This window comes from Sprattus sprattus (genome assembly GCF_963457725.1).
Source record: "Sprattus sprattus genome assembly, chromosome: 20".
In the NCBI taxonomy this organism is placed as follows: domain Eukaryota; kingdom Metazoa; phylum Chordata; class Actinopteri; order Clupeiformes; family Clupeidae; genus Sprattus; species Sprattus sprattus.
Window position 1 is genome coordinate 19,124,290 of NC_137918.1, and position 14,748 is coordinate 19,139,037.

General features: G+C 38.5%; 1 protein-coding gene across 1 annotated transcript; it reads left to right on the top strand.

Annotated features, from left to right (window-relative positions):
- Positions 1–35: 35 nt before the first annotated feature.
- stard3nl (STARD3 N-terminal like) lies at positions 36–12,683 on the top strand. Its single transcript, XM_080859673.1, has 9 exons — positions 36–174; positions 3,503–3,803; positions 4,209–4,286; positions 4,426–4,503; positions 4,841–4,894; positions 5,248–5,365; positions 7,378–7,482; positions 10,635–10,696; positions 11,520–12,683. Exons 2-8 carry the CDS (start codon positions 3,600–3,602, stop codon positions 10,691–10,693), a joined length of 696 nt encoding a protein of 231 aa, XP_080715799.1. The 5' UTR covers positions 36–174; positions 3,503–3,599; the 3' UTR covers positions 10,694–10,696; positions 11,520–12,683.
- Positions 12,684–14,748: the final 2,065 nt, after the last annotated feature.

Genomic DNA, 14,748 nt, shown 5'->3' on the forward strand with positions numbered 1-14,748 from the left:
TCAGGATAAGGTCACTACATATCCCATGGATCATTGACGAACGGGTGCTTTCATTATTGTCCGACAGGAACAAATGACTCATCGCTTTCTAGTTCTCACAGTTCGTGTAGGAAGCTGACCGTTCAGACAAAAACAACGCATTCGCATTCTTCTAATGTAGCTATATGTGAAAAGGTAAGCTTAACCACTGTCAGTTTTTAAGTCTGCTATATGTATTTTAATCGTCACAAGTGCTTGATAATCTCGAGTATCTCAAGTATGTCAATGTCCAGATGTATTTTGTGTGTTTGTGGTCTACAACAGGTTTTCTATTGCCGTTTGAGGATGACAACGTTTATTTAAGAGACCTAAGATGCATAATATTACCTGGTAATATATATCGGTAGCCTTTGCAAATGCAGTTAGATTCTGGGCGAAATTGTTTCCGCTAAAAAGCACGGCACTAGCAGTGGAAGGAAGGCTAGCTAAATAATTTAGCCAGCCAGCTAGCTTGCTGGACGTGTTTTCCCAACCAGTAGTGCGGTGTTGTTCGTCTTTAATATGGGACATTGTTGAACTTGATTTGATCTCCGCCACGGGAGATAACTGTCAGAAGGCTACTGTGTGATATATATATTTATGCATTGTATCTGCCACTGCGCTTCTTGTGTGTAAATGCATAGCTATGGCTTTAATATTGTTATGGTCGCGATTCACGTCTCACGGGCTTGTCATATGGGACATTTGGGTTCTAAGCGGGTCGCTAACAGTAAACAGAATTTGTAACCTGAGACACTCTCTGTAGCTACTCTATCAATATTCACGTATAGTGGTCTATCCAAAGCGAGATGAACAGTACAAGATGTTTTGAACCTTAAGGTAGAATGCACTATTGACTTATCAAACGTGTGCGCCCTTTTACTGATTTAATCAGTAGTACCAGTACTATCTGGGGCTTAAGATTGTCACAAGACCTAGGTCACCTACTGTTCACTTCCTCAAATTGTGTCTACAAAAAGGGTTGTTAAAAGTTTATTTCGAAAAGTGTTTTGACCCCATGTCATTTTTATTTCGCCATAATTTATATTTCAAACCACTGGTGTGATGTATTTTTATACTTATAAGTATACAATATATACATTATAAGTAATAGAGTTTTGGTTGTAGTTTAAAACATGTATTGGTAGAAGAAGGCCTGCTTGGCCATGTCAAAAGGGATTTGCTCCCTTTCACCCTTACAATGGCAAGTGGGAAATGACCACATTTCAAGACAAAAGAAGAACTGATATGTGTTACGCACAAACCCTTAACATGCACCATTTTAAACATGCATATGTAGGACTTGACATTCTCAAAACCTTGACAACCACATGGTGTATATTTCCTACCCTGTGAATATACTTAGGCTACATGGCTGCAGTTGCTCAGCACTATCTGTCCAAGTATAGTACTGCTGGATATGTGCTCATGCAGAGGAACAAGCCTATTTATTTTGTATTAAATACTTCTTGTTTAACTATCATCAGGTTTATATAGTCTCAGAGCCAGACAGATAACCACAATATCTGTCTGGGATCAAATATGGGATGGTCTGTTCGAAATGTGAGTATGTAGGGGGTCTGAAATGACTAAAGCCCAATTTATGGTTGTCCGTTTACGGAGACTTGGAGACATGGAGAGCCCTCTCTGTCGTGGCACACCCTCTCCGAGCACTCCGCCGTGGTGATGTGCACCTGCCAAATTTAGTAACTATCCGTCTCCGTCAATGAAGCAATACATCGCTTTTAACCAGTGGCGGTCCGTGCATTTCACGACTGGGCCTTCAGCGATGTCCTACACGATGTTAAACTGAGTGAATCCACCTCCTAATACCATCATTATGACGCCATGGCTCTCGAACCATTATATTTATACAGAAAGGCAGTATAAGTGAGCATTGCATCACCTTAACATAGTCGAGTACAACAGACTTTATTAATATTTACGGAGCTTTTAAAATCAATACACCCGTATTAACAATACATTAAGAGTAGTAAACTCTCAGTTATATGACCGCTTGGATATTACTGTCACAACTTAAAAATAAAAGGCAATTTTCAGCGATTAGTCTACAAAGTTTTATTAAGTCCACCGAAAGTAGCCTATGTGAGCTTAAACAAGTTTGTCCACTAAACATCGCATTGTCCCACCTGCAAAGCAGTTTCATTAAACTTCCCATCCTCACGATATCCAGTTTTTCTTGAAAGTTCCGTCTTGAAAATGGCGTTGTAATTGTATCAAAAACTGGAATTATCAAGTTGGTGTAAACTAGTTTATTTGAGTTGGTTAATGTAATTATATTTAGTCTTACCAATTGAAACAACTAGCATAATAAGCACTGAAACCGATGTAGGTCGTTTTCGCATTAGCCAGCTAAACTGAGCACTGAAGCACTGCACCGGTCTGCCACAGTATCCAATCAAAGGACGTTTACGTGTCACGTTCAACGCGAGGAAAGAAATCTTCCGGGCCTTCTAGAAGGCCCAGTGTCGCCAACTCGAAATCTGATTGGTTGTCACAACTGTCTGTTTCAGTTCATTCAACTTAAATGAACTGAAACAGCCAGTTGTGAAAACCAATCAGATGTACACGGGCCTTCAATGTGAATTCTGAAGGCCTCAGGGAAGAATTCTGTTCTGTTCTGGGGAAGGTTTCTCGGAGCGTGGCAACACATGATAGCTGAAATATGATTGGATGAAAGCTCTAATATAAATTAACAACGCTGGAAGCTATGAAATGAAGATAATGGACTATGGGGAATAATTGAATACATATTTATGAAAAGAAAATATTAAAATTAAATGTATTTTATTACATTTATTTTCTGATAATGTTTAGGCCAGCAGAGAAGGCCTTGAAGGCCCTGACGGACCACCACTGCTTTTAACCTTATGGGTAGTAGTATGCTAACATTAGATAGCTGGCTCAGACACCTCGCAAATCCTCTCAGATGTATTTTTCAGTTACAATAACGAGGTTTTTACATTGCAAAGTGTCCTTCTCCGTAACTTTAAAAAATCTTAGCAAAAGAAAGTCAGCAAACAACTTTTATGTGCTATTACGACCATCTACTGAGTTTGGTCCGCCATCTTTTTTTTATTATTATTGCTTTGCAACACCCACAACCGTCGGAGAACCATTAATGAAAACGAGTCCGTCGAGGCAATTGCGTGACCACTGAGTAAGGTTGTAGACGTATATTAGAAGTATAGTTGTAGAAGTATATTTTGGCCTTAATCCTACCCCACCCCTTATGATGATTGAGCTCAAAGTATCATTTCAGATTTAAGCAATGTCAAAATGTTCTTGCAAGTATAGGGGGGACCTAATTCTCTCTGGACCAATGGCAATTTCATGTGTATTTTCCACAGAAAAACCCAATTGTCCTGTACTAATCCACATGTTGGCTACAGGACAGTGTTCACCACCCATGTTGATTGTGTATGTGTAATAATGCATGTGCTGTTTCCTCCTATCTTTGCAGGAGAGTTGTGACAAATTATGTCACTCCAGTGTGGGCATCTTTTACACTGAACGTGAGCAGTGGGCGGGGTTAGGTGTGGAATTGGGTGTGGTCAATCATGGACAGCCAGTGCAGCGGCAGTATGGACTCTCGAGCCACGCCCTGGGGCATGGGCTCCGCAAGCTCCACCCCCCTCTCAGCCCATGTGGAGTCTTACGAGTTGAAGGAGAAGAAATGTATCTCTGATGTGAGGAGGACCTTCTGCCTCTTCGTGACCTTTGACCTGCTCTTTGTCACGCTACTGTGGATTATAGAGCTGAATGTAAGCACCAGATTCACATTACACAATGGCTTCAGCTCAGGGGAAGCACAGACATCTCAGCCTAGTAGAGAAAAACCTCCAGACACAATGACCATTTTGTGTTAAAGATTTTACAACTACTAAAACTAAAATCCCATTGCTGTTGCTATAATAAAAATAGGTTGGCTACCACTTCAGATCAAAGTCCAGATGAAGAATTGCATGTCACTGGACTTAAAATAGGTTATTATAGCCATGATATGGCCTTATAAACTATTGTGTGTTTTAATGATTGATGACAAAGTGAATTTTTTTTATATTCTTGAGAACCTCACTGAAGTAGATGCCAATATCAAAATCAGATGAAGATGAATTGAGCATATAAAGACATCCTCACATACTCCTGTCTTTCCCCCTCTGTTCCAGGTAAATGGGGGTATTCAAAACCAACTGGATAAGGAAGTGTTGCACTACGACTACCATGCATCCTTTTTTGACATATTTGTGAGTGTTAACAACTTAACACCTTTGCCCAGCCTTACCATTTTCCTTCTGTTTTAGAGTATATCCCAGCAGTGAAAACATTCTGATCTCCTTGTGACTTGTTGTGTTGTGTTTGTGTTTGTGTTTGGTGTCCCGTCAGCTGTTAGCTGTGTTCCGCTTCGCATCCCTAATCATGGCATATGCCGTGTGTAAGCTGCGCCACTGGTGGGCGATTGCGGTAGGTTGGCCAGTTTTCTTGCATTAGAGCAATTTCCCAGAAGTACAAAAATATGTGTACACTATGACGGTAGAGGGCAGTGTGACCTCTGTAGATGAAACCCCACAGAAAGGAAATGTGTGGTGACTGAGTTTGCTCTCAACCCTAGTTTAATTAAGGCAGAGGCATGCCATCTTTGCATGTTTAGAGGAGCCATTTAATTGATTGTTTATCCACTAACACGCAGGCTTCAGTGGAATAAATGTATGTAGTGGAATAAGCTGGTTTACGTATTTTCAACTGATGGAAGAGATTGTCATTTCATTGCAACCCTCATGAAGTGTTCATTTCCTAACAGATTGTAACGGCAGTCACCACCGCTTTCCTGATTGCGAAAGTCATTTTATCAAAGGTACCAGGCTTCTTATGAGTTATGTCACTTCATTGCTGTCCTTTTGTTATGTGTCTTCGACATTGTGACCAGGTCATGCTATTCAGTAGCACAACAGAAGCTGTCATGCTCTCTATTTTTTGGTAAATGTTACTTGTTATCTGTATGACGTCTACTGCGCAGATGATGATGCTGGCCAAGTCTTAAGAATTTTGCTGTGCTGAAGCAATTTGGTGCATTCAACAATAAACACTTTGACTTGTCTATCTGACTGTCTCACTCTCTCACTCCCATCCTCCATTTTCTTTCTTTCTATCACTCTCTCACTCCCATCCTCCCTTTTCTTTCTTTCTATCTCCCCTGGCAACCTGCAGCTCCTGTCCCAGGGTGCGTTTGGGTACCTGCTGCCCATCGTGTCATTTGTGCTGGCTTGGATAGAGACCTGGCTGCTGGACTTCAAGGTGCTGCCACAGGAGGCTGATGATGAGAATAGTGAGTTCACAACCTCAGTGACAACACAACCACACGCACACACACACACACACACACTGATGTGTACACACACACACACACACACACACACACACTTGTACTCACATGCATGTACGTACAAAGGGCCGTAGTTAGGCAGCTAAAACAGCTTGTGGAAACAGCTTACACTGCCCTGGTCGGTTATTTGTCACCAGATGAAAAATCATACTTTCCACTGGGATGTGAATATAGGCGTGGCGACATTTACTTCTTTGATAGAGAACATTTCAACGTGCTTATAACAAACCATCACCAAGTCTGATTCATCTATCTGCCAAGAAATATCAATGCCGTCCCCTTCATTGAATGGATGGTTCATTATGCCAGCAAAGTATTTCTGTGGTAGGAAGGAAGAAGGAGCAAACCTGTGTTATTTTTTAATGCAGTTGATCTATCTTGGATATTCTCAAGGTTCAAATATATCCTGGCATGCTTTAAAAAAAAGAATAAAATGTTTGTTTTAAAAGGTTAGACTTCTTGAAAGACTTAAGCTTCTGGGAAGAGGTAGTCTAATTTTTCCGACTTGAATTAAATGCTCCGTGAGCAGTAAATGAATGTCTTCTATGACGTAAATACACAATAATCTGGTCTGGCATCTGGTCATTTCTATTCCCATATTGTATTCTAATTAGGCAGAAGAAGTGCTGCGCCCAAGTGCATGTTCCACAAATGATCTCTTTTATTGGCCACTATGAAATGCAGACAGAGATTGCATTCAGGCTCATCCATCTGTTCAAATTCAGCAACATAAATATAGGTCACAACCTGCCATATATTATGCATTCCTTATCTATGTACACTTTTGTCACTTCTGCTCTTGTTTTCCCCTGTCTGTGGGATATCCCATATTGTCAGTATCTATACATACAGTCACCAGAAGCCTTGTATTACGCAAATACCTTATGTCCACTCCAGTCGCTCAGTTAAGCAAGCTTTCACTCACCTGTTGCAAATAAAAAAGCTATGTAGGATAACAGTCAATTAACGTTGAATGCCATTGTTACCAGATATGAACTTGCTGTTGCAGTAGCCTAGAAGCTTTAGATCATTATTTCACATCACCACACAGTAGGTCGCCTATGCTATTGGGAAGAGGAGTGAAAGTAGCCTGTGTTACCATCCGAAAACCTTTATTTCCATACATGATAGATCTGACCTCTTCTGCACCCAATTTAGATTATTAAATTGAATATGTTCCCAAATCATATGTTACGCATGTTAAGACATCGACGTGAGCTGGGCTATATCAATCTCAATAAAAATTATGTTAGATTGTCATGAAATCTAAGTGACCAAAACCTTTTTTATAATCTCAAAATATGACCGACTTCCCTAAATAACAATATGGCACATTTACAGACCTATCAGGGCCCATCAAACCACCACAAATTCACACACATACCAGGGCCCAGTAACACACCACACTTTTAATGACCTACCAGGGCCCAGTAACACACCACACTTTCAATGACCTACCAGGGCCCACTAACCAACCACACATTCACAGACATACAAGGGCCTAGTAACACACTACACAGACCTAGCCTTAGTGTGTGCCCATAATGCCATCAGAAAGCAGACCATCACTTAACAGTTGGTTTACACATTTGCATAGTAACATATTTATATAGTGAACACATTAAATAAAGTAACCAATATCACCATCATATTTTTGTCATTCAGCAATTTCATTTCATTTCATTTAAGTAATTATTAATAAAAATGGCCATGCCAGGTGAGGTCTGTGATTCGAATCCAATACACTTTCTGTCAAATTCAACTTGAACCGAGCCATACACTGTTCCATCAAATCAGTGTGTTGCTTCAGGAGGACTGAAGGCATGGGTGTTAATTTAATTGACTGTTGAGCACAAATACCAACAGTCTTTCCCCTGAATGACCTTTAATACTTACACAGTGAAAAGATGTGGCGGTAGCAAGTGTTCTGATGTTGTGGTGACCCCCTCCTGCAGGGTATCTGTGTGCGCTGGATGCTGCCGAGAGGGCCCCCCTCATGCGCCCCCCTATGGGCCCCATGTCTGATGGCCAGTTCTACTCACCTCCGGAGTCTGTGGCAGGTGAGCTCCATTGGGCACGGATGAGAAAGATGCTCAATTAGGAAACTGGGAAAGCCTAAACCCTTGTTATTACTTTTCAGAGTATTACTTTTACCTATTATTACTTTTCAGAGAAGGAACACAATAGATTATAGGCCCTTATTATTTCCTTCAGATTGAAGCATAAGCTTGTCCATTTCAAAGAGTGTGTTAAGTGTGTTTTAATTGTATTTATGTTCTGGAAGTTGAACTACCTACACCAGACTTCTAGAAAATTCCCAGCATTTATCGTAAAATCTGGTGTAGTTTTTACAAAAGCCATACTGTGAAAATCCCACGTTCAGCTATGAACATAACAGCAGTTGGCCATTATAGCCTAACTAAGCCCGTGTACCCTTTCAAATTGGCAGTACATTCCAGTTCAATTCAATTTTATTTATATTTGTTTTATATTTATCTATATATTTACATATTATTATTATACAATTATTATTCATATTACAAGCAGGCAGTCCAGATATTGGACATGCGTGTTCAAGTTTAAAGGTTAGAGTAAAAACTAACCATCTAATATTTCTGAATTATAACAAATTCATCTCAGCACTTTAGTTTCCATGTCAGGTTACACCTGTTTAGTGTTCAAGACAAACTAAAGTTATTTTGTTGTATGGTTTGTCTTAAATTAATTTGTTGTGTATATTCAATGAGAGATGATATTGTTGTGGAAGACTGCATTTTGATTTGCAGCTGCATTTCAATGTTCTTCTTATACTCCGTCAACTACTTCTGTCATTGAGTCATTTGCTGCCATAATTAGCCTGGAAGGGCTCTTCTCTTTCGATACTTTAATTAGTGTATCTTGTTTATTCTTTACCGTTAGTTCTTTTGGCCAAGTTCCCTGACTTGCTGCCAGATTCTCTGGTACAGTTAATATGGTTTCTTTTATAGGTGGAGTGCAGGTGCAGTCATCTCTCATGATATTTATCTATCTGTTGCTCAGTTCAGAGAAAATAAAGGTTTCCTGTAGCCCACACGGCTTCTTGGAAAAACCCCTCTCATGTTCTAATTCTTGAGGCGCATATATTCATAATGAGTCTCTGTAAATATATTACATTAATCTCACTCTATTAATATATTACATTAATCTCACTCTATTAATATATTACAGTAATCTCACTCTATTAATATATGATAGTAATCTCACTCTATTAATATATGACATTAATCTCACTCTATTAATATATGACATTAATCTCATTCTATTAATATATTACATTAATCTCACTCTATTAATATATTACAGTAATCTCACTCTATTAATATATTACAGTAATCTCACTCTATTAATATATGACAGTAATCTCACTTTATTAATATATGACAGTAATCTCACTCTATTAATATATTACATTAATCGCACTCTATTAATATATTACATTAATCTCACTCTATTAATATATTACATTAATCTCACTCTATTGATATCAGGGGCGGATCTAGCCATTTTGGGGCCCTAGGCAAAATATAGACATGGGGCCCTCATTTTTGAAACACGTACACAAAACAAATAACCTTCCCAATACTCTTAGAATCGCAATAAACCCATAGTGCACTGCCACTCAACTCTCCACAGTAAAATCAGTTTCAGATTTCTCCAGCCTTTGCCAAAATTACATGTTTATTACTCAGATCAAACGAGAGAGAGAGAGAGAGAAAGATTAGAATTTCCATTCTCTGCCAGAGATACAAAATGATCTTGCACTTAACAGAACTAAAATACAAAATGGATATGAGTCTATGAAAACCACCATCTACATTTAAACAGGACCAATGAAAAGATTTTGTGTGTGGACAGGAATAACAGTGGCTGTGTGTGTGAGTGAGAGACAGGCAAAGCAGTGGTTCAGTGTGAGTGAGTGAGTGAGTGAGTGACAAGCTAAGTTGCGCTCGGCCAAGTGTATAATAATGGCGATCAGACGTTTTCAAGATCTCTCTCCATTTGTTTACTTCGTTCACAAACAGCTCTTGATTTACATGATCTATGACTTTACCTGTTTGGAGCCGTTGCTGAAGCGTTCGCCAAACAGCCATATTTGCGAGGTGATCAGCAGACTTCTCGTGTTCTTTTAGGAAGGCTGATACATTTTTCCAGTCGTTCGTGCCGTCAATTTCGGCAGTGTATCTGTTACAGAACCTGTTATCTATCTGCCGAGCAAATGTCAGGCTCATATACAAAAACATTAACGTGAATTAATTGATGCTAATACCTAGCGCAGTCTCTGTAATTTCCCCTATACGTTAGTATTAAGCTAACGTATTTTCTATCACAGTTTAAACACGCAATGCTATGTGAAACGAATGTTACGAGATGAGATTACTAAAATGTATTCTGCATGTCTGCTCAGTTTTACAGTGCTACCCAAGTAAAGGTTTGAAAATAACTTCAAGCTTCAGACTTTCTGTTAGGGAAACTGTTTTCTATCTGCCAAGCAAATTACCTATTGTTCTGGAGGTTTATTGCTTTGCAACAGGGTCAACCTTTCTAGGGATCCCTCTGCTTTGGTTTGAAGTAACGTTATTTCGCGCTGCGTGCGTTACTACGTGATCATATTCTGGACTAGTCCAATGCACAATGGAGGGGAGCATGTGTGCTGGAAAATTATTATTTAGGCATTAGTTCGGCGTTATGTTGAAATTTTTGTTATTTTTTTCTACTAGAAATGTGTTTCTTTTTTTTTACTTTACATAAGTAATGGCTGGGGGGGTCAGATTTGGGGGCCCCTAATAAAGACAGATTTGGTTGGGGCCCTAGGCACTTGCCTAGGTTTGCCTAATGGAAGATCCGCCTCTGATTGATATATTACATTAATCTCACTCTATTAATATATTACATTAATCTCACTCTATTAATATATTCCATTAATCTCACTCTATTAATATATTACATTAATATCACTCTATTAATATATGACAGTAATCTCACTCTATTAATATATTACATTAATCTCACTCTATTAATATATGACATTAATCTCACTCTATTAATATATGACAGTAATCTCACTCTATTAATATATGACAGTAATCTCACTCTATTAATACAATAGTGACACATGGCCCCTCTGTTGAGGATTTGAGTTCCAACCAATATTTTTGTATTTATTTATTTTCAGATTCTGATGAGGAGTTATTGGATGAGGATAAATATGACCCTGAGAAGCCCATTATCTAACAGGTAATGTACTTAATACCAGTGTCCTCATGTACATTTGGTTTGAAAGTATTGCATTATATTAGTTTTGAGTCTGAATTTGGAGAAATTAAGTATTTTCTAAATATACTTTGTGAAAGCTATGGAGTCAATCTTATTAAAACAATCAAACTTATCTTAAGGCAAACTCGACATACTGAATATTATATTTCAGATCTTTCCAGGAAGGATGTAGACGTGTATTGTATATCCCCAAATGTAAAATGCAAAAACCATGTTTACACCTGTGAATTAAGACTTAATTCTTAATGTGTTATGTAAAAATAAAATAAGACATTTTTATGTCATTCATAGCCAGTTAAAAAAAAGAACTACACTGAATCTGAATTCTTGTTACTTTCCCTGACTAGAGTGGGGGCCTAAGAATCAACTGTTTAAACTTGTATTTGCCCTAGTTTTTATTTACCCTCATTTAATCAGTTTAATTTAAAAAAAGTGTGCAACCTGAATTTTTTTTAATTCTAATCTTGTATAATCCAGGGTATGTCTTTAATGTGTTTAATTTTAAAAACCGCCCCTAATAGTTATTAATAATCAATAGTAAATAGTTAAAAATGACATAATATTCTTAATATTTTTGCATTGTGTTGTTGCTGGGGACATGTGTTCCAGTTTGTCTTTACTGTAGTGCTGCCTCATAGCTCATAGCTCATAGCTGCGTGCAGACACATAGCATAGCATAGCATAGCATAGCATAGCATAGCATAGCATAGCATAGCATAGCATAGCATAGCATAGCATAGCATAGCATAGCACATTCTCACCGCTGCTCTTTGTGCTGTTGCAGGAACCCTCTTCTCACAGCCATGTGGCGTAAACACATGCTGGGGTCACCATACTGTTGTCTGACAACCCCCCACCCCCATCACCGAAGCTCAGCAAACCCTCATGGTTTCCACTCTTCCCACCAATCCTGTCTGAGCCAGAGGATGGGAGGGGAGCCCGCCACCATTTTCTTTTTCAACCCCTGGTCCACTCATTTCATTTCACAGAACAGACTGGTGAAGTGCAGTGCCTTTTGCCAGAGACATTTTAACTGAAATGCTTGTCAGACCGTTTTTAAACTTTTTTTTTCTTGTCTGTGCCATCTCCCACGTGAACAAAGCCTGGATGTTGAGGAGGCTGAGGATCCTTACGGTTTGGGAATGAAGGATTCTGGGTCCGCTCTGTGCCTGTACGATATGCTCTGCTATGCTCTGCCCTGTACCCTCCACACATAGTCACAGCTCCCAATGTCTTCACTGCAGAAAGACTCTGAAAAAAAGACCTGCAGCACTCCCCTGAGTATGTGTCAAAATGTGACTGAAACTTTGCATCTTGATGGCTTTAGGAAGGTATGTCATATTCACAGTAATGAACAGTACAGTGTGCAATATTCACAGTAATGTACAGTACAGCATCCATCCAATAACATGTGATCCCAATGTTTGATCATCGCATGGCCGGCAGATGAGGCCAAGGCCCAGAAAAGGTGCTCTTGTGTCATCTGTGTTTTATGCACGCGTTCAAGTCCTGGTGAAGGACCTCGCATGTACTCACACAGAGGTCTGTACACAATGAAGGGCTCACCTGACTGGACACCCAACAATATGCTCTTAACGTATGAAGTGATGTATTTTTATGCATGAACATGTAATCTGTAGTTAGTTTGTTTTTATGTGCGGGCGGACATTGTGTGCTCTGTGCTCTGGCCCGAGATGATGACACCACGCAGAGAGGAGCTTGCTTAAGAACGGCGTCCGGCACCATTCTGTGCCGGGCCACACTGGGCCCGCATCCGGTCCTCGTCTGGCCCAGAACCGGCTGCTCTCCCGGTAGCCACAGCTGCTAATGAGGGCTCATGCACTGTGTGCAGGAAAAACAAGCACTTGTGACGCATTACCACCTTTCGAAATGAAACATATTTCGTCATTTTTATTTGCCACAATAAATATACTGTTGATTATTTTAACAAAAATGTGGTTATTGGTTGTGTTTTTGCTCCATTGCACCATGCAAGGAACTGTGCATATCATAGAATAATACTTCAGTTATGGTAGAAGTATGGTAGATATAACAGGTAAAGCAAATAATGAAGTTAATACGTCAGTTCAGAAGTCTTTAAACATTTCCGTACCCACAGAATTCTGTAATCTGCTCCCCACTCACGGGAATACAGGTGTTTGCTGTGTAGTTGGCTGAGAGGGGAAGAACTGATATAAAAAATGATAGATTTCTTTCCAACGTATGCTTTTTGTCTGTTATTCAGTTTTGGGTGAGGGGCTGAGATCAAGTCAAATCAGGCATTTATGTTTCGCTTTTGTAGGTGATGCACTCTTGCGTTGACCACCTTACCCACAAATAACAGTGCAGATGCAAGGCAGCCTAACAAAAACAACCTCCACCATCTCATAAGCATGAATGCCATCACGCTGTGGTTAAACTGCTGCACTTTTTCCAGTAAGTGCTGGCTTAGCATCATTATAAACACATTAACCGCATGTTCCTACCACAGCGCCTGTGGAGCTGCTGCACTTTCAAAAGCTCTGTGTTCATTTGTTGTACCACAGTTTATGTAGATGAATTAATCTGATAAGACAAATGCACTGTGCAATTTATGTACAATTGCATAAGTCTAAAACAGTCTCTGAACCTTGTGCCTACAAGTCGTACATTTTAATTTGTTTAATTCAGTGCTGAAATTGAGCAGAATCTTGAATGTATTATTTATAATTTTAGGAAATTACTTTATAATCAAGGCATTATAAATTTTAATACAAAAAATTGAATTAAGTTGAGAACTTGTAAATGCTCTTTCAGTTAGGATTACATCATAATGAAGTAAAACAAATGGCTACTGTAAGGTCACTGAAAATACTTTCCTATGCTTAACGACAAATCAGGCATTCAGGTGTTTTGATATGAAGAAAGAACAAGAACAAGTGATCTCCCCTATTTTAATACCAGGGCTGAATATGGGGGAATAATCATGAAATCTTGCAAACATTAGCTGTCTGATCTAGTGCCAGTCTATTAATACTCTCCTGAATACTTGAAATACTGGCTGTGGCTGTGTGTAAATGGCTTCGTACTGTATTCAGATGCATGCACTGAATTGGCTGCTTGATAAGGGGATTAAGGAGAATAATTTAGTTAATGATTTATTAAGTTTTAATGGATTCTCACTCACATAATATTAATGTACATCATGTGTGTGTGTCTCACTTTTAGTCCAGAAATATTTGATCTGAATATTTTTAGAATTGTAATATTCTTTTTTGGGGGTATGGTAAAAGCTATCCATGGCTTTTGACTAGTCCAAATACATGGTCAAGAAATATAAAAAGCCAATTCGTGTTTATACAATACAACAAAATGAAGGAAATGGTCTTTAAAGAATTATTTATTTGGAAATGCGCATACAAATATTTATTTATTTAAAAAACACAGTACCCACAATCCATTTTGAACAGTCAAAGTTGTAATACTGCAGTCTACTGTACATTTGTTTTCTATCATTAATGCCTGCAGTATTTTTAACTGGTTGTTAATAACCAGTGTTTGTTTCAAAATTATATTAAAGGAAATTAGCAATGTCGAGTATTGAAAATGTGCTGATATTGAAACACAATACCTCTGATCATCTGAATGAATAACTCAGCATTTTATAGTTAACATTACAATTACATACTAGTTATACCCAGGTGATTAAATCATTTGTACAATTTGTAAACCAGTTTAATGTAATCTTATATTGCCTAATCATTATGCTTTGCTATGGTAATAAAAGTACATAGCTCAAGAATAATTTGTTTCTAAAAAAACTATGATTGGGAAATTAAAATAGAAGTTGACATAGAAAAAATTCACAGTATATCTTAAATTATAGATAAGACAATAATAAAATACAGCAGGACAAAATCAGCGTTAAGTTGCTATGTCAATCAATCAATCAAATAATGTATTTATTTGATCAAGAGGGACAGTGTACATTCATGAACATTAAAATGTAAATGCACCAATTATAGCCAAAAGGT